We start from the raw sequence: 25,850 nt of genomic DNA on the forward strand, positions 1-25,850 counted from the left end.
ATAATAACAATCATACCAATTCCTTATTTCTCCCATTGTTATTTTCAATAAGTCAGTGTTTTATTTCAGGAAGAATTGTTTTGAAATTAATTAATACCTGGGCATAGTAACGATTTCCTTTATATCATAAACACAAGATACAGGCTCCCAACATATGCATCTCAGACTGGATGCTCACATAATGCCTTAAATTTGAGTATTTGAACCTATTACTAAGCCTTCTCTCAATTTTCTGCACTACTTTTCAACATCAACCCTCATAATCGTCTTCCCTAGCTAGTTATGCAAAGTGCAGCAAGTCAGTTGGATAAGACACCTCTACTTCACATCTGCCTTCACAAAACACATTTGAAGGGGACAGGAAAAACCTGGTTGTGATAATGAACCAATTGATCATCCTCCTTTTTGAAGTAAAATCACAATAAAATACTGCAGCCACACACATTGAAGATCAGACAAGGCCTTTTATATAAGAATTTATGATAGCAAAACTACCCTGGTGTGACTAGACAAAAGTGTTCCCTATACAATGCCAAAGCTTCAGATCTGAGTCCAATCCTCTGATGAGATTCCAAGCAGCAGAGTAAAATTATCCAGTTAGGAGAAACATTTAAATCAGAGTTACCATAGCAAGATGCAGTATACTCATTCTTAGGCATCCACTGTCTATTTCAATATATAGACCTTGTCTATGAAAAAGTCCCCTGCTGAAAAAGAGCTCGGATGAGTAGATTTCACTTTTCCTTCTCTGCATATAAGCATATCAGCTTTATTCCTAGATGGCTTGGCTGGTGGTGTGTGATTATTACCAAACACCTATTACCATTGTACAGTTTCTATCATTAAACAGCAGTGCCTTTCCACCTATATTGAATGAGCACTCAAAATGCACACAGGATAGTTAAACTGCTGGTTAACTATGGCAGGATAGATGCATCTCTGCATGTTTGTGTGTGTGCGTGTGTAAATGTCTGTCATAGGAGCAGAGAAGGGAGGAAATTCCAGCAGTCTGTGCTGCCCCCTAGCCAAGACCATACCACTGAATTCACCACCAGTGTATGCTCAAAAGACTTGCACTAAATACCCCCTTTGCATCCCGATTCAGAATGAAATTTCAGTTAGCAGAAAAGACACAGAGGCTTGATCAAGTCAGGATAACAACCCAGCTACCAAAGGAAACAGGCTCCCAGCATGCATCAAATCCAAACAGTCGCCAGAGCAGATGTACTTACGATAAAAGACGTATTCCGTGTAGCTGGACCAAACTTTGTCATCAGTGTATTGATTGACAAAAGAAGCCGTGACTGAAGAATTGCAGGCCACCATGTGGAATCCACATTCTGACAACATATCAAAAGCCCTTTCCAGGTGCCTGAACTTCAGGTAGAACCTGGAGGTGTATCTGTCGGGAGCCCGGTCTGGGTCCCTGCTCTCATTCAAACTTTCTCCAAAAACTTCTTTGACTAGAGCAATCCTGCCGCAAACCAAAATCCGTGGGACTCTCCTGAACTTGGCATCTGCTTGGGTCTCCCGACCCATGGTGCACGACCCCCGGTAGCCAATGGTAATGAAGCCCCACTTTCGATCCGAGGTCATGAGTGACGACGGGGCACATATTCTCGTGTCACTGCTTTGGGAAACCTCCTCGTAATCACTATGGCAATAATCGTCAGGGCTCTGCTTGATCTCGTCCGGACTCAGAATTTTGACCAAGTCTGGCAGCTGAAAGTACTCAGCTTCCCTTTTGAGCCTCCCTCTTTCTGGAAAATGGTCAGGCAGGACCACTTGCTTGTCCCTGAGATAGTCCAAAATGTAGCGGAACAGGAAGCCATCTCTGTCTATGAATATCCTTCCCTTGGAATCTTTTGCGAGATCGTTGGCCGACTCTCTCTTGGAGGTGAACATTTTCCAAAGCAGGGTGTGGGGAATGCCTGTTAAAGTTGAGAGGCGAGTGAAATAAACCTGGCCGCCCACATTCAGCTCTATCACCTCTGGGTAGGATTGTGCAGCTGTTGCTTGCTCTCTGGGAGGGAGGTAAGTCCTGCAGTTTCCACTCAAGGCCATGATATTGTTAAACAAGCCAACCACAAGCTGTGGGGGAACTCGCACTCACATCCAAGGTTTCAAGAAGGCTCCTTATACCCACTCCCCCAGGGGTCTCCTAGCATTTAAGGAGACTGGGATGGGTGGGTGGGTGGGGAACAGGAAACAGAAATGAGGTTACAGGATTTATTTCCCAATTGTCCAGAAATGGATGATCACAAAAACTGGCAAGGTGACTTGAACCTTACAAAAACAAAGAAATACGAGAATTGAAGAGGGCTCCCTTCACACAAGACAATCACATAACCAGATCTTCCATCAAAGCCCCAAACAGTAGGATCAAACCACGTTTCCTTATCATTCACAAGCCTGTTGAATAAAAAGAAAATGAGAAAGAATTATTCCTCTATGCATGGGGGGGGACCCACACTATTTTAAAAGAGTAAAAAGCAGTTGAGTTTTGAACGCTCAGCATACAACCTATTTAAGGGAATATTTACCTTGCTCTATCATTTTTGTTTAGGTTAAAGAGAGGTTGAAGGAGGTTTAAAAAACACATTCCAGGTTTGCACAAGCATCTCATTTAGATTATGCAAATGAGGGGATAGAAGCATTGAGCCTTACCTTGGTTACACAAATGCACAGTTCCTGCGAAGGGAAGCAACATTTCCTAAGCAACCCCCCCCCCCAAAAAAAAAAAAAATCAGCACTGAGGGTTGAATCTGGTATAGAAGCAAATCCAAAAGCAGGAAAGGGACTGGGGTTTGCGGGGAAGAGAGCAGCTCAGTTGGCAATATCCAGGCAGAACTTAACTGTTAAAACCCTCGCACAGGAAAGTTAACCAGTCTGGGCATCGGAGAGAAGCGAAGCTGTGCAACAATAGCTGAGACCAAGAGAGAGAGAGAGAGGCAAAAGCAGCATAAATCCCAGGTCAGGACTCTTTAGGACAGGAGAGAATTTCAGGAGGAGGACCTTGCTTCAGATGACTTGCAGAAAGCCCAGATAATGTGAAGAGCAGTGAAAGGCAGTTTCAGTGGCATCCCACAGTGGTACCCTCTCCATCAGGAAGGGCAGAGATCCTCCCATGTTCCCAGCCAGGTTGAGAGAGCACAAGCCTGCAGCAGTTTGAAGTGGAGTGGAGCGGGGATGGGTGAGAGGGAAAGGATGCCCAGGGAAGCTGCTTGCTCTCTGCTTTCACTACCCAAGCTGCTGCCTCTGGTTGCTGGGCTGGGTGGTTCCACAGTTCCCAGTGCAGTTCGGATGCTGTTGTTTCAGTAGTGCAGGGAAGAAACCATCCAGGGAAATGACTATTACATCATCTTAAAGGAATATGGCTTTGAGAAAGCCGAGCAACCTGGAGGGGGTGGGACTCGCGCGCTAGTTCGCTTCCCCTCTTCTTCATTTTTTAACGAGTTGCAGGAGGAGAAGCACAACGTGACGCTGCCACAAGCAGCTCCCCTGAACCAGCAGAAAAGCTCCAGGAAAGCTTATGCTGCTTCATCCGCTGGGTGAAAAGGACCAGTTCCACATTTTGTCCCTTGCAGAGCTCTGTATTTGAGTATTTAAGTTCTCTCTTGTTCTAAACGCAGCTCTCTCTCGCTCTCTCGCTCTCTCTCTCTCTCTCTCTCTCACACACACACACACACGTTCCTGTTGCACATTTTTCTGCCTTGATAAACTTGTGTCGCTCTGTGGTGCGATGCAAAATGAAACCTTATGGTTTGAATTCTGCTCCCCCGAAGACACACAGTACAAATTAAATGACACAAATATGCAAATCGAAGCTTTGATTTCCCCACACACATACACAGGGAAATGTCGCCCGTTCTACAACAAGTTAACTCATCAGGATCTGTCAAGCAGAGCAACCAAAAATCAGGGGGTGGAATGGAAAGCAATCAGAAAGAGGCATCGTGCAGTAGTAATAATGGTCTCGGAAAGTTAGGGAAAGAGTCAAATGATAAAGCACCGTAACCAAGTTTCATTGTGAAGTCCTAAAATGTGCTTTTAAAAGCAGTAGCGCCTGCACCAACTTAAGTGCAGAGAATCCAGCAAATCAACACAGATATTCAGGATTTTATATTCTGCACTTTTCAAGGATGAAGTCGTTGCTAATTCTGTTACTGCTGATGATGTTACAAGGATTGGATTAAGCTGCCAGGTAATTTGCTTAAAGGCTTTGGCATTTTCTGAACAAGGTCTATAAGCAGCTTCCAAAAACTTTATTACACAGTGTGTATTTGACATGTGTTAGCTAAACATTTGTTGTAAAGTGGGGGGGGGGTCACTCAAATCACACACTGGCTCAAAGTGTTTGTATGGGCTCCAGAAAACACAGCAACAAACATTATTGATGACGATAATTCATTAATTTTCTATCCCACCTTTTTGCCCAAAGGAAACCAGGGTGGTAAACAACACCAAAGTGGTAAAACAATGCATTTATAAATAAGATGAGACACATTTAAAACATGTTAAAACAATTTCAAACATCTAAAAACTTGTACAAAAGTCACATGCTCTCACGGATAATAGTTTCAAGGCTGCCAGGAACAGTTTCTTTCACCTATCAAACACTCAGGTAAACAGGTATGTTTTTAAGTTCTCCTGAAGCTCATAATGAGCAACACAGACACACCTTCCTAGGGAGCCTATTCCAGAAAGAGGAAAGCACCACCCAAAAGGTCCTGTGATGGGTCAGTGCCAACCAGGTTGCATTCACTGGGTGTTCTGCTACAATATATTTGGGTGCTTCAGCCTGGTTTATAGGGCTGAGATTTCAAACCTTTACAATCTTGACCAGGGACTTCAAAAGCATAGATCTCTATCCTAGCAAAACTGATAACCATATGGCTAAGAACAATCAGCAAATTCTGGAAATTCAACACACATGTGCACGTACACACACACACACACACACACACACACTTTTAGTTGCATTTAACTTCAGTCTTGCTTTGGCCATAACATATTTATCTGCTGTTGCCTCTGTAATAATTTTTCTCCAGCAAAATACAGTAAAACCATCTGCTGGTTTTATTTTGCATGTTTACAGCACCACCTCATGGCCAAATGAGATGATGGCAGACTTTTTAAGAACATACCTTCTAATATGTAACCTAAATTTGCTGGTCTGTGATTCAATCCCACCAAAAAATAGCAGCAGTCTAGAAGCAACCGCTGTCTTCTGTGGTCATCTAGGATGTGTTGGGCTCAAGCCAAAAAAAAGAGCACGAGCCACAGATAACAGTCCTGTGCAAAAGAAAATATCAGCGACATAGATTGAGAAAGCTTACCATGACTGAGCTTGCTTCACTTTGACCTAAATCTGATTCCCTAGAAACTCCAGGTTAAATCCATCCCAGTTCATAAGTCATTACACCTTGGCTTGTATCCAGAGCTGTGCTTCTGCTGTCAGAAAGCCTCTTTAGCTTGTGGAAGGGCTGATTCTGATCAAAAGTAAGAGTGCTGTGTGAGGGAAAAATGACTCCAAGTCTAATAATAATAATAATAATAATAATAATAATAATAATAATAATAATAATAATTTTATTTATACCCCACCCTCCCCAGCCAGGATCAGGGCAGCTAACATCAAAGTATAGGATACATTAAAAACATAAATCAAACAATCGATTAAAATACAGCTTAAAATCAAATTTGCAGCAGAATAAAATCAGATGGCAACCCACGGATTATATCTATAGGGGTTGGGATCACTGAGTGCTGACCAGGCCCAACTGTTTGTGCTGGTCTTATATGAGCCAGTGGAAAGGATTAGGGAGGCCACTTACAGGGTCCTATAAAAAAAAATAGTAGTTACAGTACCAATAGTAGTAGCAGTAGTAGTAGTAATAATAATAATAATTTTATTATACCCCACCGATCTGCTCAGCCACTGTGGCTGGCTTCCAACAAAATATAAAGGTACAAAACATCAAACATTAAAAGCTTCTCGAAGCAGGGCTGCCTTAATTGTTCAACACTGACATCTGATGGGAGGGTGTTCCAACAGGACAGGCTCCAGAGGGTTGGGGAAAACCCTAGATTTGGAGGGTGTGTGTGGAGGAAACCTTTCCACTGACAAGATGCATTTGTTGGATACCACCCATTGTAACCAGTGCTACAGTTCTAACAATAACCTACTTCTGAGAAGCCCAATTGAGACCAACTGGACTTACTTCAAAGTATTCATGCACAGGGCTGTACAAAATCAATCTAATCTTTTACACGTGATTAGGGATGTGGGTGGCGCAGTGGTCTAAACCACTGAGCCTTGGGCTTGCTGATCGGAAGGTCGGCAGTTCGAATCCCCAGGATGGGGTGAGCTTCCGTTGCTCGGTCCCTGCTCCTGCCAACCTAGCAGTTGGAAAGCACGTCAAAGTGCAAGTAGATAAATAGGTACCGCTCCAGTGGGAAGGTAAACGGTTTCACCAGAAGCGGCTTAGTCGTGCTGGCCACATGATCCGGAAAAACTGTCTGTGGACAAATGTCGGCTCCCTCAGCCAGTAAAGTGAGATGAGTGCTGCAACTGCAGAGTCGTTTGCAACTGGACTTAACTGTCAGGGGTCCTTTACCTTTTCTGGCCTTTTAAAATGTCCAGTAAGTGATGCAGAACAACAGTGTCTTCCCTAAAAAAAGTGGCTAGAGAGTTTATATGCATGGTGTTTGCATGCATAAGAATGGCTCAGCTTTTTTGCATAGTTTGGCTACGTAATTATCCGTGCTAGACATTTGAATGTGGTGTGTGTTCATAAGACTGAAACATAATTTATGCAAAGACATGATTACTTGAAATTATTTATGCAGAGTTGTGCTTGCAGTTTACAGAGGCTAGCCCCTTTATTAAATTTAAATGAAACATCACAAGTAGTATAGCATTGTATTTTTAGGGGGAGGAAGCAGGGGTGCGTTCCTTATTAACTTTAACAGGCTTTTTAAAAGACCAAAGCAGCTGCTAGGATGGAAGGAGATTGCGGTGTGACCTGTGGCACTGAGTCAGAGGGGGTTAATCCTTCCCTGTGTCGTACCATTTTACCAGCTAATATCTGGCCCACCTGGAGCAACAGCAGCACAAGGAGGGGATGGTGAAAATCAGATTGGATTAATGTTGGATTCCTCTGTTGCATATCATTAAAACTCGCCTTTGCACTAGCGAACAGAGAATATAACCCATAACGAAGAAAACACGTTAGATAAACAGACAGGCCTTTCTATCTAGCCCATCATCATTTCTTAATCCCAGCGGTTACAAGAGATGAATAATGTCCATTAAGAATAACAACAAATTAAAAACAATTTAAAGGGTAAACAATTAAATTCAAACCAAAAAAAAACAATAGCAGAAGCCAATCTACAACTCATATCTGTTCCCCACAAAAAGTCTAAGGGAATGGAATTTTGTTTAACTGGCGCCCGAAGATGAAGGATGGTGTCAGTCGTATCTCAGGGGAAGGGATTTCTGGAGCTGAAGTGCCACCCTTGAGAAGGCCCAATGCCAGGTGGGCTTGTCTCATTTGTGGGACCACAAGTCGGTGTTCTCCACTGCTTAAGGCAGTGATGGCCAAACTTAGGTCTCCCGCTGTTTTTGGACTACAACTCCCATCATCCCTAGCTAACAGGACAGTGGTCAGGGATGATGGGAATTGTAGTCCCAAAACAGCTGGTGACCCAAATTTGGCCAACACTGGCTTAGGGTGCCAATTAAATGATTTGAACATTTGAAACATTGATTTCCTTTCCAAAATATTGAAAGCCAACACAACCCAAACTTACTCTAGTTGGTACCATTTCTACAGGCCATAGCTTATCTTCAAAGGCCACAGAGAAACCTAGTAGAAGGCCCATTTAAATTTAGTGAGGAGTGGGTCTCTACCCCTTTTCAGTCTCCCTTCTGTTTCTCCCTCCTTTCTGTCCCCCCACCCCCGGTTAATATTATAAATTGGCAGACTGGATTTGTTCTTTTTAGCTCAACTAATATTGATGCAATTTGTCAAACAATATTTATTTTTTTATAGTGTAACTTATTATTGGGTGTCATATTTCATAAAGTTCAATAAAATCATATTAAAACAAAACCCCAGCTCACTTCTGAGAATAATTAATTGCAAGTAAGGCAGAGAAACAAAGAAACGAAAAGATTACTCTGGGGAAATGTTCTCAGAATATGCATCATGACCCTGAGGTTTGGGACCAGCCCCTTCTTCAGGGGATGAGGACGAGTACTAGGAGTTAGAGGGAGCAGCCCCAGCCCCAAAAACACTCCCCTGGTGCCAGTGGCCCCTCCAGCCCAAGGGTGTTGCATTGCTGTTCTCTGAATCAGAGAACCCTATTGCAGAAAGCCTAGTGAAACCTGAGTCTCCCTGCTACCCCAGTGGAATAAAAGACTGCTGGGCCCTTTTAGCTGAAGAAGCATCTTTCCATGAAGGTAGAGCTTGCAGCTGTGACAGATCTGCTGCTCTTAGATAGAGCTCAGCCTAAGGCTGACTGGTTCTGAAGCAACAGCAGAGCCTTGCTGTCTCACTGAAGAGGTTAGCTTTCACAACAGGAAAGCATACTCAATAGGCATTTCTATTTGAACATGAAATCTAGGAAACCACTGAATCAAGGAATTTAATGGATACTCAGAGTCTGCAAGTAATACTTTCAATCAGGGGGGGTGAATGCATCACTTTGATTTTAGCACAGTTGATTAGTGCCCATTTTACATCCAAATTGCTATCCAAGTAAAAGTTGAATAAGTCAAATTTCAATTAAGGTTGTTCACCAGGAAACTCTTGAAAATCTAGCCAGGCATCTGCTCTAAATGTGTTATGCTACCATGGCACATATAGGCATGATTCAGATATAAAATGGTGGAAACCATGGTTTCCAGCTACAACTAGTATTGGGTTTGTGCATGCCTCCTTTCCTCCTCTTTTACATGCCAGAGGTGCATGTATCTTTGGTTAAGAAATCACAATTCCCTGTGATGTCCAAACTCAAGGAATTGTGGCTTGTTGTAGTTCTAATTATTGAACAAATCTAAAGCTAATAACCCAATTTGATCCTGGTTTGTTCTCACTAATTAGAGTTTAAGCAAACCACAGTACTCCAAGTTTAGACACCACAGGGAACTGTGGTTTGTTAAAAACCTGGAAGCAAAAGTTTCTGATTTCACAGTCACTGCTGCTCATTCACATATCAGAAATCCATGGTTATTCAACATATTTGAACTAGGCCATAAGATGCAAGCTTCTTCATAGTCCAGGGTGCTTCCCCCCCCCCAATCCCACTGCCTTTAATGCTATTTGTTCCCCAGATCTAACAGACAAACTGTTAAGGGAGTGTGACAAAATGAAGTGAAAATTATCCACTGAAATAAGAGGTTATCTATTGACATAGTGGTAAGACTTACAAGTGGTAAATGTCTACTTAAATGCAGCTGAAATCCTAATAAAAACCTTTCACCACTTAATGGCAGGCTTTATCCCAAACCTGGCAGTCATCAATGTAAGAAGCTTGAGTGTCATAAAATATAATACATTCCAGCAATTTATAGTGTGATATTATACAACTTTGCCCCAGATGCCAAAGAAAAGAATGTCTTCCCCAGCTGTTCAGTGTGTGGGGGGGGAGAGCGAGAAAGCAAGAGCACGCAAGCAATTACAACACAGGGAAAAGAAAGAAGATAAAGCTTCTTCACATACTGTACCTTTGAAGCACATCTAAAGCACATCATTTCCATCCAAGAATTCTGGGCTCTGGAGTTTACCCCTCACAGAGTTACAATTGCCGGCAACACTTAACAAACTACAGCATCCAGAATTCTTTCAGGGGCGAGGTGTTTTAAATGGATAGTTTGTACTCAGCCACAATGTAAATGAAAATGTGTATACGTGGTTTTGCACAGAAAATCGCACATTTCATTTCTTTCACACCAACTGCCATTCTTAGGACCCAGACTCTCCGAAAAGGGAAGACATAGCTTGTATTGTATGTCAAGATGATACGCTGGTTTCGGATGGATGAATCTTTTGTTAGCAAAAGAAGAAGAAGAAGCCTAGACCAGGGGTCAGCAAAATATGGCCCGAGGGCCGGATGCGGCCCAAAAGGGTCGCGAATCCGGCCCGCGCTGCCATTTGAAAACACCCGCCAAGTGTCTGAGGCTGAAATGCCGCGTCGGCATTTACCTCAAAACGGGGCGGGGCAGGGTGGCAAGCATCTCCAATGCGGCTTTTCAGCAGTGCAGGGACTGATTTGTCAGTCCCTGCGCAGCGCTGAGGTAAACTCCGATGTGGCTTTTCATTCATAGAGCTGCCGCCAACACACCCGCCTCTCAATGTTATTCTTTGGAGATTCACGACCAGCCTCAGTTAGTCAATTCACACTGCTGGGAGGTGGGTCACACAAATAGGGAGAGAGCCGGCAGCAGCCAAGCAGTCAGCTCAGGAGCTTCACCCACCCAAGCGGCTTCCCTTTGTTTAATGTTTCTTGTTTGCAGGTTAACCGTTTTTCTTCCTGTTTAGCGGGTGCTGCTATGGTCTTTTGACTGGTTGCTGTTGCTGTTGAAGAACAGGGGGGGGGGGATTTCCTGCATTGGCAGGTTTTGTCTTCCCCATAGCAATTCGTCACTACTTTGGCGGTTTAAGGCCTTGGGCGGAATTCTTTAGTCTTTTCTTCCCTAAAATGGGGGGGGCTGAAGTGATGACTCACCCCCCCCCCGCGGCGGTGATTCCAGGGTCCCCTCTTCAAAGGGTTGTATTATGGGTGTCACTGGCCATACACTGAAAGATTGTCAGTGAACTACCCTGCGTGCGGGGATATGGGGTGGGCTGCCTGCATACACATGTCTTGCAGGGCACCCCCATATTCCATTTACGCTGAGGAGCCCCAGTCCCCCCAGCTGGGGGGCTGTGAGGGATACACACCCAATGCCTAAAGCCAAGGTCTTCCTACATTTGAGAGTTTAATAAAGTTGTGGCCAAATTCTAATTCCATAACACATCAGAGTCATTATTCCTTTCTGTTGGTCCCTGGGGGCTGGGGTGGTTGCCACCTGGTCACGCAAAGGTGGGATACTACCAGTCTTACAACTCAGGTCAGATCAATTACCACACTTTTGTTATCAAATGACTCGGGTGTGGCACAATCCCACAGATGAGCACAGGGGGCTGACTACTGGTGATGAGATTAGGTGAGGGTACTTTTTCAGAAAGCTGCAGCCTTCATTTGTTTATCCAAATACTTGTAAAATAATTCTTTGCCAGAAGGGACATCCAAAACAGTGTACAATCTGCAACAAAACACTATGAGGCAGTCTTACTAGACCTGGTGTGTTCCAGGTAAAGGGACCCCTGACCATTAGGTCCAGTCGAGGATGACTCTGGGGTTGCGGCGCTCATCTCACTTTACTGGCCGAGGGAGCCGGCGTACAGCTTCCAGGTCATGTGGCCACCATGACTAAGTCGCTTCTGGCGAACCAGAGCAGCACACAGAAACGCCGTTTACCTTTCCGCCAGAGCGGTACCTATTTACCCTCCTTTGGCAATCTTTTCACAGAACTTTAGCTTAATGGTTGCCATCAATTTGATTTTAATTAATTTTTATAATGAAATGTTTTTAGAATGTTGCACTATTTTATTGTTGTTGGGTTTTTTAATGATATTTATTGGAAGTTTAAAAAATTACAGAAAAAAAGAAGAAAACCAATAAAGAATTAAACAAAACAGAACAATACCTTACAACACATCAAAAATAAAAAACAAAAAGCAATACAGGAAAACAACAAGAAAAACAAAAACATTTTTTTAAAAAAACAACAACACATCCAGTATTTCCATATCTTTACCTTTCATTTACTTGTTTCATCGACCTCCTCACATGTCCCTTTTTTGTATTCTAGTTCAATTAACTATTTCAGCAAATCCTTTCCATCTTTCTCAATTTTTGTTCTATAATTTATCTTAACACCATCTAACCTTAAATTTTCCACTTTGGTCCATTAAGAATCTATTTTTACTTAATTCTTTATAACATTTCTGCTAAAGCCATATAGCTTCATTCCAGCATCCTTCTAACATTCATTAATTTTGCAATATTTCTGTAAATATATTTTGAATTTTTTTCCAATCTTCTTCCACCGACTCTTCTCCCTGGTCTCGGATTCTGCCAGTCATTTCCACCAGTTCCATGTAGTCCATCAGCTTCATCTGCCATCTTGTGTCTTCCAGTGCTTTGCGATAAGTATTCTTGCTGCTGTTGTAGCATACATAAAGAAAGTTCTATCCTTCTTTGGCACCAATTGGCTGACCATGCCCAGGAGAAAGGCCTCTGGTTTCTTCAAGAAGGTATATTTAAATACCTTTTTCATTTCATTATAAATCATCTCCCAGAAATTCTTAATCCTTGGGCATGTGCACCAAAGGTGAAAGAATGTACCTTCAGTCTCATTACTTTTCCAGCATTTATTATCAGGCAAATGATAAATTTTTGCTAGCTTGACTGGTGTTATGTACCACCTGTAAATCATTTTCATTAGGTTCTCTTTTAAGGCATTACATGCCGTAAACTTCATACCTGTGGTCCATAACTGTTCCCAGTCAGTCATCATAATGTTATGTCCAACATCCTGTGCCCATTTAATCATAGCAGATTTCACCGTTTCATCCTGAGTATTCCATTTCAACAGCAAGTTATACATTCTTGACAAATTCTTAACTTTGGGGTCTAACAATTCTGTTTCCAATTTTGATTTTTCCACCTGGAAGCCTAATTTTTTGTCCACATTATATGCCTCCATTATTTGATAATAATGGAGCCAGTCTCCCACTCTGTTTTTTAATTTTTCAAAACTCTGCAGTTTTAATCTGTCTCCCTCTTGTTCCAGAATTTCCCAATACTTCGGCCATTTGGCCTCCATATTGAGTTTTTTCTGAGCCTTTGCTTCCATTGGTGACAGCCATCTTGGGGTTTTATTTTCTAGCAGATCCTTATATCTTATCCAAACATTAAACAGTGCTTTTCTGACAATATGGTTTCTAAACGCTTTGTGTGCTTTAACCTTGTCATACCACAGATATCCATGCCAACCAAATACATTGTTGAAACCTTCCAAATCCAACACATCAGTGTTTTCAAGAAGCATCCATTCTCTCAGCCAACAAAAGGTGGCTGATTCATAATAAAGTTTAAGGTCTGGCAGGGCAAATCCACCTCTTTCTTTAGCATCAGTTAATATCTTACATTTTATTCAAGGCTTCTTGCCCTGCCAGACAAATCTAGAGATATCTCTCTGCCACTTCTTGAAACAGTCCATTTTGTCCAAAATTTGCAGTGTTTGAAACAGAAACAACATCCTTGGCAATACGTTCATTTTTATCACAGCAATTCGGCCTAACAGTGATAACTTCAAGTTTGACCATATTTCTAAGTCCTTTTTCACTTCAGTCCAACATTTTTCATAGTTATCTTTAAATAAATTCACGTTCTTAGCAGTCATGTTAACCCCATAATATTTCACTTTCTTAACCAGTGTTAATCCTGTCTCCTTCTGAAACTTATCTCTCTCAATCACAGTTAATTTTTTCTCTAAAACCTTAGTTTTCATCTTATTCAACTTAAAGCCTGCTACCTGACCCAATTCTGAATCAATTCCAGTACTCTTTTAGTGCTAGATTCTGGCTCCTGTAAAGTCAATACCAAATCATCAGCAAATGCTTTCAGTTTGTACTGTTTAGCTCCCACTTGTATACCTTTAACCAATTGGTCCCTTCTAATCATATTTAGCAAAAACCTCCAGGACCGATATAAAAAGCAATGGAGAGATTGGGCAACCTTGTCGTGTTCCTTTCTCAATCTTAAATTCTTCCATCACTACATTATTTACAATTAATTTAGTCTTTTGTTCTGAATAAATTGCACCTATACCATTTCCAAAACCTTGACCAACCCCCATCCCCTGTAAATTCTTCTTCATAAAACTCCAAGAAATATTCAAAGGCTTTCTCCGCGTCCACAAATATCAGAACTGCTTTAGTATTAATCTTCACTTGTAGTTTTTCTAAGATATTTATTATGTTCCTCGTATTGTCAGACAAATGTCTGCCCGGGAGAAAGCCCACTTGATCTTTATGAATTTCTTCTGCTAACACCTTTTTTAATCTTTTAGCCAAAATATCTGCAAAAATTTTATAATCCACATTAAGCAGTGATATGGGGCGGTAGTTCTTGAGCTGTGTCTTTTCAGTCTCTGTTTTCGGTATAAGTGTAATATAAGCTTCCTTCCACGACTCTGGTGCCCTTTTCCCTTCCAGTATTTCATTACAGACTTCCTTTAAAGGTTGTATTAACCATTCTTTCAGAGATCTGTAGTATCTTGAAGTCAATCCATCCGGCCCTGGGGATTTGCCCAATTGCATGTTCTGGATGGCCCCTTCTACTTCCTGCTCCGTTATTTTGTGGTTCAGCATTAACTTATTTTCCTGAGAGATTTTTTGTAGTCCATTAATTTTCAAAAATCTATCAATGCCCATTTCTTTCTGCGTCTCCTGTGTATATAATTGTTTAAAGTATCTCTGGAAGCACTTTCTAATTTCCACTGGATTCTGTATATTCTTTCCTTCCACTTCCAAATTCGTAATGGTATTAAGTTTTTGCCTTTTTTTTCATTTGCCAAGCCAACAGTTTTCCGCACTTATTTGCCGATTCAAATGTCTTTTGTCTCATCTGTTTAATCTTCCATTCTATTTTCTGATTCATCATTTTCATATATTGTACTTGGTATAACTATCTCTTTCAAAATCTCCTGCGACTTTGGTTTCACCCTCAGTTTCTTCTCTCCTTCCTTTATTTTTTCCAGAATTTTATCTTTTTTCTCATTTTGAATTCTCTTGTTAATTGCATTCTGTTGTATCAGGAATCCTCCCATAACCGCTTTGCTTGCGTCCCAAATTACTCTTTTTTTCCACAGTAGTATTCATATTTATCTCAAAATAGTCTCTCAAAGTTTTTTAGGCCTTCTTAGTCACTTCTTCATTCCTAAACAAAGTATCATTCATCCTCCATCTAAAGGAACCAATTGGCATCAGTTTCATTTCCATCTTGACAGCATTATGGTCAGAGCAAGTTTTGGGGCAGATTTCCGCTTTACTAGTCTTCGGAGCCAATCCTAGAGTTACCCAAATTTGGTCAATTCTTGTCCATATCATTTTAGCCTCAGAGAAGAAAGTTCCCTCTCTTCCCAGGGGGTTCTTCGTTCTCCAGATGTCAACTAAGTCCATATTTCCAGTCATGTCAAAAAAGGTTTTTGGTAGTCTACCATCCTTGGTGACTATCTGTCTCTGTGCCTTGTCCATGTTTGTAGACACCACTCCATTCATATCTCCCATCAAAATCATATTGTAGTCCATATAGTCCATCAGGATCTCGTGTAACTTCTTGAAAAATTCCGATTTTCCTTCATTCGGTGCATAAATACCTACTACCAAAAATTTCTCTCCTTGTGATTGAATTTCAATTGCAACAAATCTTCCTTGGTCATCTTTAAATATAAATTTTGGTGATAGGCTCTCTTTTGCATAAAGGACTACTCCTCTTTTTTAAACTTTGTCTGATGAAATAAATTCCTGGCCCAATCTTTTATTACTCAATATCTTCCTATGTAGCCTTATCACATGTGTTTCTTGCAGACAAATCAAGTCCAATTGTTCTTTTTTGAGTAAATGAAAGACTCTCCGCCTTTTTTCCGGGGAGTTCAGACCATTAACATTCCAGCTTAATACTTGCAGTGCCATGATGTAGTTACTCTGCTTTTCCTCCAACTGCAGCCAATGCCTGCTCTTCTTCTGTTGGTAGTGTCGGTGTCACGTTCACTAGACGGTCCAGCCCAAAAGGTAATGTTGCTATGTCCACTATTCCTCTTTTTGGTGATCTTCTGTCCAATGCTCTTTGCTCTATTCCTCTATCTGGCAATCCTGTCAGACCCTTTTCCAAGTTCCTTCTGCAGATCTTCCTCGTAGTTGTACAAAAACTTTACCTTGTCTTCTACTGATCTTATTTTTATTTTCCTTCCTTTAAAGCTGAAGGATAGACCTTGGGGAAATCCCCACCTGAGGATGATTTTGTTCCTTCTCAGCAGGGCAACCAAGTCTCCGTAGTTGGACCTAAGATCCAAAAGATATTTCAGGATGTCTTTAAATATTTCCACTCTTGACTGTTGTATTACCAAGGTCTTCTGGTAATGCCAACCCAAAATTCTATCTCTCTCTTCTTTAGATCGGAGGGTAATCAAACAATCTCTTATTCTGTTCTTCTCTTTCTTCCCTCCTCTTCCAAGTCTAAAGGCCCTCACAATTCTAAATTCCTCTTGTTCCAAATCCAGATCCCAAAAATCTGCAAATTCCTGCATGAGAAAATCTATCAAACTGTCCTTTTCCAGTTCAGATACAGCTCTGATCCTCAAATTTATCTGTTTTTCCTTGAGTTCAATCATAGAAAGCGTCAACTTGTGGTCTTCAAGTTGCCTCTGCAGGTCTGGAACTCTCTCTGTTTTCAATTGAATTACCTTGGCTTCCACAGCAATAACTTTTTCCTTGGCTTCCTCTGCAGTCTGTCGTGTCGAATTAGATTCCTGTATCAGTTTCTCGATAGTTTGTATTTGTATTAACCTTTTGTCCCAAGCTATTTATACTTTCTGTGTTCTGATCAATTTTAATATTTCCAGCATCTACTTTTTTATTAAGTATTTTTATTATTCATTTATCTTGCTTAATGCAAGCGCTAGAGCCTCTTCTGATGACATTCCTCTTGATTTAGAGTGAGTTGGTACAGCCGCAGATGAGGCAGGAGGGCCAGATGTAGAGGCTCTTCACTGCCAAGACTTTCCAGACCTTGTTGTTTTGTCTTGAATTGACGGATCTATTTTTTCTTTTCCATCTGCCATAACACTTAAGTAATTCAAGGTCAGTCCCACAGTCCCAAAGTCTTATCTTACAGTTGGAAAATTCCAGCTCTTGTAACAGTATCAGAAACTTCCTCTAGGGGGATATAGTTGCTAATTGTTTTGTATTAGTCCAAAATGTCACCTTTTAAAACACAGTTGCAACAATAAAATTAGTTTCACAGTTACTTTTACTCCTTTTACTCTTTTTTTTTTTAAAGTCAGGAGAGGATAGTTGAAACAATGTCTCTTATTTGGCTGTCTATTCACAGTCAAAGCACAGTCTATTCACAGTCAAAGCACGCTCCAAATTACAGCAGTCTTAATGGCAGCCCATTTCTAGGTTCTGAGCAGTGGAGCTTTAGCTTCCTTCCCTCTCTTTTGCAGGCAAATACAGTCCAAAACTCCCCCCCCCCCTTCTCCTGCTTCCAAGGGGGGTTCACTATTTTTAATGCTGGGAATTTAGACTTTTACGATAAACATTCCAGGGCTTTAGCTTGAGCCTGTTTGCTTCCGTCTATTTACAAAAGAGGAAGGCAGACTTCCTGTTTTGAGCCTCCCCCGTTTAGTTGCCAAATTCAAACTTTTAAAATTCCAATTCTTCACTCTACTCACGGGTAGTTACTTTTAAATCCAATTGTCCACAGGAAAAAGTCAGCGCTCTCCGGCAACGGCTGTGCGGCTTCACTCCGTGGAAGTAGCAGTCGATTCAAAGCACCGCACCGCTCACCCCACTTCGCTCCAGATCCCCGAAAACGGGTTTCCCCGCGAATAGGGGAGGCGCGAAAGGTGCCCGCCGAATCCCAATGTTCACAGGCTTCACCCGCCTGTGATTTTTGAAGGGTCCCCGCCTTCGCCGCGGCGGCCAGACCCGATTTCCACAGAGCGGATTCCTCTCGTTCAGAGGAATTCCACCATTACCGATGGCGCTAACTCGGAAGTCCTCACTATTTTATTGTTGTTAGCCGCCCTGAGCCCGGCTTCGGCTGGGTAGGGCAGGACATAAATTATTTACTATTATTATTATTATTTATTATTATTATTATTATTATTTACTTGCACTTTGATGTGCTTTCAGACTGCTAGGTTGGCAGGAGCAGGGATTCGAACCACCGACCTTCTGATCAGCAAGCCCTAGGCTCTGTGGTTTAACCCACAGCGCCACCAGCATCCAGGTGTTTTGGCCAAGAACCCTGTATCCTCATCAAAGAGAAAAGCCTTTCACATTGACTTAACCATATTGAAACTCTGAAGTACTAATACTTTCCTGCTCCTTCACATTGAAAAAGCTGTTAGCAATACAAGATGGAGGAAACTGGAGAGGCATGATAGTTCACCAGAGATCAGGAGCACTGTGTGGTAAGTTGCAAATGCCTCACAGAAAATTGCATTTGAAGCTGAGTTTAAAAACAGCTTGTTATGAAATGAGGTTCAGATGTTCATAGAAAAATTGTCAAGAAATCCATCATGTGCAGACAAACACTTGGACAAGTTTGAAGTAGTTAAAGAGGAAGGGCCACATGTCATTGTTGTTTTGCATGCTGAAGGTCTAGGTTCAATCACCAGCTTTTCCAAATAGGGCTGGGAGAGACAGTTCTCTGAAATCCTGGAGAAACACTGCCAGTCAGTGTAGACAATACTGAGCTAAATGAATCAATGATCTGATTGAGTATAACACAGCTTCCTGTGGATTCTATCTGTAAACATGCATGGCATTTTCAGCACAGTAAAGCCAGAGTAAAATTCAAATTGGGCAGTCCAGCACTAATAATAATAAGAACAACAACAACAACAATAATAATAATTTATTATTTATACCCCGTCCATGTGGCTGGGTTTCCCCAGCCACTCTGGGTGGATTCCAACAAGAGATTAAAAATACATTAAAACATCTGTAATTTAAAACTTCCTTAAACAGGGCTGCCTTCAGATGTCTTCTAAACATCAGGTAGTTGTTTATTTCTTTGACATCTGATGGGAGGGCATTCCACAGCCCCCAATTTTGGAACACACCTCTCCAACAACAACAAAAATGCATACAAAACATCTCTTAGAGAAAAATGTGCAAAGAAATGTATGTAAGTGAAAAAAGTATACAAGAATGTATTTTTAAGGGGAAATTACTTGAGGAAATGTGTACTTTAGGCAAAATTGAATATGGAAATGTGTTAAGAATTTTTGTCCATACATGAAAAAAGAATTCCAATTAAATCAAGATTGGAAAATGAGAAACTGAAACAAAGATTAATAGACTCACTCATCCAGTGCACAAAGGATCTTCTATCATCTATGTTTAAGACAGCATCTTGCCTCAAATCCAAACATTTTAATACACTGAAAAAGCACAAGGGCCTCACAGTATCTGAATAAAATATATACAGATGGCAATTAGAATTGCTGGATATGCTCCGAATCCAAAGCAGTTTGGTTTTTTTCCATCCTTTATGGGAATACCCAACTCTTAAGCTTGGAGTAGGGATAAAATAAAATAAGCTTTATTCTTGGCTACCCAATAGATTCCAACCTTCTTTTAATGTTACTAGCCTTTACTTTACTTGCTTTGTGGATGGTTCAAGAAGACAAGAAAACTATGAATTATTCTGAAAACTGATAATAATGTTAAGAAAGTTAATTGAATATCAACAACAGAAGCTTATGTCTCCTCCTTTAAAATAATGGCTGACGGAAGTATGGACACTCCCATAAATATTAAATCTCACCAGAGCAAAAGTCCTTTTAAAGTTATTATTTCAATTTACCTTGCAACATCCCAGAGTGTCGGGCAAAACCATTAATGGCCTTCAAGAGCTTTAAAAACTTACTTGTTCCAGCTGGCCTTTAATTTGGATGGTTTTTAGGTTGGTGTTGTTTTATGATATGGATTTTGATCTTCCAGTTTTAGATTCTTTGTAAAAAAATACTTTGGTAAAAGCATCCCCAAGCTGCATGGAGCTGTGAGGTGTAGCTGAGCAAGGGAAGGCTGGCCTGAGGTTGCTCTTGAAGGCTGTGTAATTTGCTGCCTGAAAATCAGGCAGGAGTGGTCATGTTAACTGGCCTCCAGTTGGTCTCAAGTGTGTCACATGCCTGTTTTATCCACACTTTGGGAATGAGTCTTGCTCTTGTTACTTTCAGAATTCTGTGTCATTTTAGCAATATGTAAGAAGGATTTAAACCACAATCTGGTGTGATCTCACTGAAGCCAATGAGACTATTCTGGAGAAAGCTTGTGAGAGAAAGAATCTGATTTATAACATAGACACACCTGTCCAACAACAACTTTGCTTCCATAGTCACCTGTAATTAATAAATAATACAACAAAACGCCCCAGATAAGCTGAGAACAGCTATGGAAGCAGAAAGACACCTCATTGTAAATCCATACAATGAACTTTGATATTTTTGACATAAAAGTTTAAACTGAAGACTTTCTTACTTGTACTTGTACAACATCGGGTGAAATAAAAGTGTGTATCCCAATGAAAAAGAGTTACAGAGTTCAGTATAAATAAACATAGTGGATCTGGCATGCTCTATAAGCAAGGCAGAAACACTGATGAGCTTGAGCTTTGCAAGCCATAATAATAATGAATAATATGCTCACTAAGGGTGAAATTTGTATCACCTGAACAGGGCTGGGGTAAACTGACTTTGTAGAAATGAAAATGAGAAAGGAAGGAGCTGGTAAGGTAAAACCAACTTTTGATCCATTGTCAATGTATAAGGCAGCTATGCTTTCTTCAATATTTCATGTCATCTCTTCCTAAAAAATTCAGTAGGAGAAACATGAAACATAGCCTTTTTTTCCTTGGGGGCACATCTGAATGTGTTCTCATGTACCATTCCTAATCATATGTTGAAGCTTGAATAGATGAAAGTAATAATCTTTTCCAACACATGGGAACGCATAAGTAGGAAAAAGATATATATGTTTCCATGTTAGGAGCAGTGCAGTGCTTTTTCTTTGCACGATCACTTTCAGTTTGAGAAAGATGCTTATCCATAGATGACTCCAAGCACCAAACGACTCACAGTCCTTTGTAGCTTACATAAATCCAGAGATCTGTTTGGGTCACATCTTTGTGTTGTAACTGCACCTAGGGGTTCAATACCAACAGACAAGGGAATCTAAGAATTCAAAGACTTAGAGCGAGATTGCAGGAAGCCACATGCAAAAGAGAATCACATATTCAAGTCATTACCTGACAGAGCTATAACAATGATTTGACAAAACAGATTCATTGGAAGAAACTGGTAAGCTTAAATGATTGATATACAATGACATTCTTGGATGATGAACCACAAAATAAAATGGCACTTGATAGACTTCAGTGGTTATGTTCACAAGGCATACTCAGAAATGATGAGTCTAAGTATCCAGCAGATCATACCTGCACAGTTTTTGGACTATTGGCCAGGAGATAAATAAAGCTGTTGGTTTTTCTCTCAGTTTCAGTGGGTTCATAAGCACCTCGTAGGCCAAAAGCTGTTAGAGCTTATTCAGCTTGGAGGGTCACATCTTTTAAACCCTGGGTAGATACTATATGGGACGTGGGTGGCGCTGTGGTCTAAACCACTGAGCCTAGGGCTTGCCAGTCAGAAGGTTGGTGGTTCGAATCCCCGCAACAGGGTGAGCTCACATTGCTCAGTCCCAGCTCCTGCCAACCTAGCAGTTCAAAAGCACATCAAAGTGCAAGTAGATAAATAGGCACTGCTCTGGTGGGAAGGTAAACGCCGTTTCCGTGCGCTGCTCTGGTTTCACCAGAAGCAGCTTAGTCATGCTGGCCACATGACCCAGAAAAACTGTCTGCGGACAAATGTTGGCTCCCTCAGCCAGTAAAGTGAGATGAGCGCTACAACCCCAGAGTCGTTTGCAACTGGACTTAACTGTCAGGGGTCCTTTACCTTTTTAGATACTTTTAATATGCCCCCTTTTAATATGCTTTTCATTTTAGAAAGTTTTTTTAAAAAAAGAAAAATGGTCTAAAAATACCAACAGCAAAGCTTTATTACTTCTTAATATGTTTCAAACCTTGGAGGAGCACATCTGTACTTTGCATTTAAAACATCATCATACCACTCTGAACATTCATGGTCTCCCCTGAAGAATAGCTTGTTAAGGGAGCTGAGTGTTGTGAGATCCCTTTTCCCTTTACAAAGTTACAATTCCCAGAGTTCCCTGGAGAGAGAGATTGCTTTTTAAACCACTCAGTTTAACACATAGCAACCATATAGGTGGTGTCCCTTACAAGAGAGTGGGGGGGGGTCACTTTGTGGTCATACAAATCTGTCTCTAGACTGCTTTTAGAGCATGCAGAATTTTAAGAAGCTGACTTATAAAAATAAGATATCTATTTCTTGAAATTGAATTTCCCTCAAATCTTTGCAAATGTTATTTTCATAAATGTTCTCAGATACAGAGTGTGTCAAACTATAGTACTGCAACTCACAATAAAATAACAGTGTTTTAAAATAAATATGGTATATTCAAAAGCAGTATTTTGTCTGTAGACAAATTATGTGGATCAAGATAAAGTGCTTTGATACAGTGCTCATAGAATGAAGTGTAAAAAAGCTGAGGTTGCTCTGGTGTATAAATCATGGCAACCCTGAATCTAGAACTCATCCTTCTGACACACAAAGATTTAAGCATGAGGTAAAACCAAGCGAGACATACTGATCAAAGGATGCCCAGAAACATCCTTCATACAGGGGGGAAAGGAAAGAAATGATGGCCACAAATGTTTTCATAACCCTAGAAAGTTGTAGAAGCTCAAATTCTAACAAACCCCTTATATCAAAGTATGATTAAATATCAGACAAGGACAGAGGGCTTCTCAAATACCAATAGCATGGCTCTCCTAAGTTCTCCACAAATTGCAGTGGTGGCGGCAGTGGAAAGGGGCTGTTTCCTTCAGCCTGGCTTTGCAGAAGGGAGAAGCAGTGCAAGGGACTCTGACTTCTGTAAAAGTCCCACTTAGACCATACCAAGGGACATTTCATTGGATGCCAGCATTGGACACTCACCCACTCTTCTGTTCAAAACAGGAGAGATGTGGAAATAGCTTCTCTCTATAAGGGTGATGATCACTGGTGTGAATGCTTTCTTTCCATTTAAGGGAAATGATGGGAGCCATGCTTGCAATTTTTTCTACTCTTTTAGATGTGAAACCCATTTTGTATTCTGTCAATCTTTCATGGCAACCATTTTGTGATTGGCACCCTCAACACTTTCTCAGGATTCCAAATATTGTCCCCACTGGCCCATAAAGGTTGGCAACTGCTGTTTTTATCATTGTGTTGATGTGAGGAGGAAAACATGAAGGAGCTTAACACTGCTTTTTCACCTCCTCTGTACACGCTCCTCTTCTCTACAACAAATTGAGCATGCGCTACTTACTCTACCTCCAAACACTCGTGTGTGTGTGTGTGTGTTTGGATTGCTTGCAATATATATACAGTGTGTGGGTATGTAAGTATGTATGCCAGTAAACATAAAAATTGGAACCAACATCCTGAAATAATCAGGGCTTAGGCAGAAACAGAAATGGAAGCGAGGAAGAAAGTTGAAGTAGGTGGAGTTGAACCACGCCACACAGGACATGCAAACCCCCCACTTGTTCTTAGTTGCAATTTGCTCTGAATTTTCCCCTCCTTTCCAGATTATTGTCAAGTGAAGAAAATCTGGATTAAGGGAAAGGAAAATGTGATAGCAATGATTCCTGGGGTATGTCAAACAGACATAGGACATTTTAAGGGTGGGACAAGAAATTTCTGATCCACTTTAAAGGAAGGTATGGAAGGGCCCCATGTCCTGCCTTAAACCTTGCAGAACCAATCCCAGTCAGTGTTGACAATCAATAGTCTTGGCCAGGTATCTTCAACTTTTTCAGACCAGCACCCACTTTTAACCCATTTGGGGACCCATTTCTTAAACCTTTACCATATATTTGTGTGGTGTTAGTGCTCCTGTTGTGACCCTCCTTGGATCAGGCTGTGACCCACTAATGGGTCCTAACTCACCAGCTGAATACAAGTGGTCTAGACTTAGCAGAAGGCAACAGCCAATGTTCCTAATCCTATAACACAATTATTGATGTTGATGCTATTTCTGTGGTTGATTTTGGTCTGTTTCATTTTGTATCATTTTTTTTTAATGTATGAAATCTTTATATTCTACCGAACAGTCTCCTTCCTTCCTTTGGTCCCCTCACCCTCCCTACCCACAGGTATTCTGATGTGTAGTCAGTTGAACAGTATTTTCATCTTTGATTTCAACGCTAACAGAATAACAATCCAACAATAATGCAATTCTGAAAATTGATTCCACACACAAAAAGGAATCATTATAAAATGACAGTTCTCTAACAATGCTTCCACTGTAAAGAAAAGCTTTTTGTATTCAATTATGATTATATATATATATATATATATATATATATGTAGGTGCAACCAATTTGTTGGCTTCATTTCCTTCAGTCAAAGTAACATAAAATTAATTTTGCTCCAGGGTTCTCGTTGTAGTTAAATTAACTCTTCGAGGGTTTTTTAAGGTAGAAAAATGTAGAAAGGCATTTAAATCCAGCAGGCTTTAAGAAAGAAAACTCTATTAACTTTAATATGAAATTCTTCTTAGGAACTGACAAGCAGTTCATTGATCTATATGTCTCAAGCCACCTACAGAATTACATTTCTAAATTACTAAATATATCTCTCTAGCAGATAAATTCCTAAAGGCCACGTGTATAGCATGAAGCTTCAATAGATTATAGGAGACAAGAAGACCAACACTAGGAGCCTTGTGGTATCTCCAAAGCCCATGCACTCAACAAAATGCTCCACTGCCAGCAGAAAACTGAGAAATTGTCCTTCCACCTGGAACACAAAGACCAGGAGCATCATGGTGCCCTCAGTGGTGTTCCACCTACCTCCCATGAGCTGATACTTCAGCTATGGGAGCAGGTATGGAGGCCAGTGCTCTGTCACTGGTGGTGGCTCACAGGAGGCGTGGGCCAGGGATCAAGGAAGCTTGGCATGGGTAACCAAAGGAGGGTTGGCTGCACAACTGCACTTGCCAACAGCCCTTCTCACCCCACAGCGGCCATTGCATCTGCAGCTGAGCAGCTTACCACCACTGCATCAGGCAAGAGCCACCTTCTCACTGCAGGTCCTCAGCAGCAACTCTGAGGCAGTGGCAAGGCAGACCCCTTCTCCAGCAGTAACATCTGAGTTTGAAGAAGACAGAAATGAAGGAGAGCAGTCAGAGAGGAAGAGCAGAAGCTGAGGCAGCCCATGCCACATCACATCACACCATCAGCATCTACCCCGTCAATACTGAAGGAAGCCCTCTTACACCCAACCATTTTTCTTGCAGGAAATCCACTGCTTTGAACCAGGAAGATGTTCCTGTAAATAGTTCTTCTTCTTCTTCAGGCCTCTACCTATTTTCAGTGTCTTACTTGGCATTCATGTTCAATGGGTTAAGCAGTTTTACTAAATATGCATCTGAAGTGGTGAATCCACAAGGGGAAAGTGGAGAACAGGTAAAGTACTGGGAGACTGGCGGCGGGCAAATGTCGTCTCCATCTTCAGAAAGAATTAGGGTCCGCGAAGTAAAGGATCTATGCAACTTACTGACTGGAGCAGGTCAATAACTTTCAGTTTGTGAGCAATTTAGAAGATAATGCTATGATTACAAAGAGCCAGCTTGGTTTTCCTTTAAAACAAGGCAGACTAATCTGAGTGAGAGCGCGACAGGAGCTCAATAGATCAAGAGAAAGCTGTGGAAACAGCATATCTTTATTCTAGCAATCCTTTCTACAGTTGAGTGAATTTCTGGCTGGTTGGTGGAGTCCTCCTCAACTTGGAAGAAAAGTGGCAAGTGGCAAGCAGG

General features: G+C 41.2%; 1 protein-coding gene and 1 long non-coding RNA gene across 3 annotated transcripts in view; one reads left to right on the plus strand and one right to left on the minus strand.

Moving 5' to 3' along the window:
• Positions 1-5,399, minus strand: part of KCTD16 (potassium channel tetramerization domain containing 16) — a 151,960-nt gene extending 146,561 nt beyond the window's left edge. Inside the window, exons 1-2 of one of the 2 annotated variants that reach the window (XM_082213502.1) lie at positions 5,340-5,399; positions 1,233-2,412 (exon numbers count right to left, since the gene is read on the minus strand). In XM_082213502.1, the coding sequence (XP_082069628.1) occupies positions 1,233-2,064 (832 nt within the window). In that variant the 5' untranslated portion in view covers positions 2,065-2,412; positions 5,340-5,399. Of the gene's footprint in view, positions 1-1,232; positions 2,413-2,667; positions 3,431-5,339 lie in introns of those variants that run through there. The other variant, XM_082213501.1, reaches the window with a different exon arrangement.
• The window catches only part of LOC309527049, a 399,231-nt gene that overhangs the window by 287,038 nt on the left and 86,343 nt on the right, over positions 1-25,850 (plus strand). The window lies entirely within an intron of this gene.

The sequence above is a fragment of the Podarcis vaucheri genome, assembly GCF_965113315.1.
Source record: "Podarcis vaucheri genome assembly, chromosome: 2".
Taxonomy (NCBI): Eukaryota; Metazoa; Chordata; class Lepidosauria; order Squamata; family Lacertidae; genus Podarcis; species Podarcis vaucheri.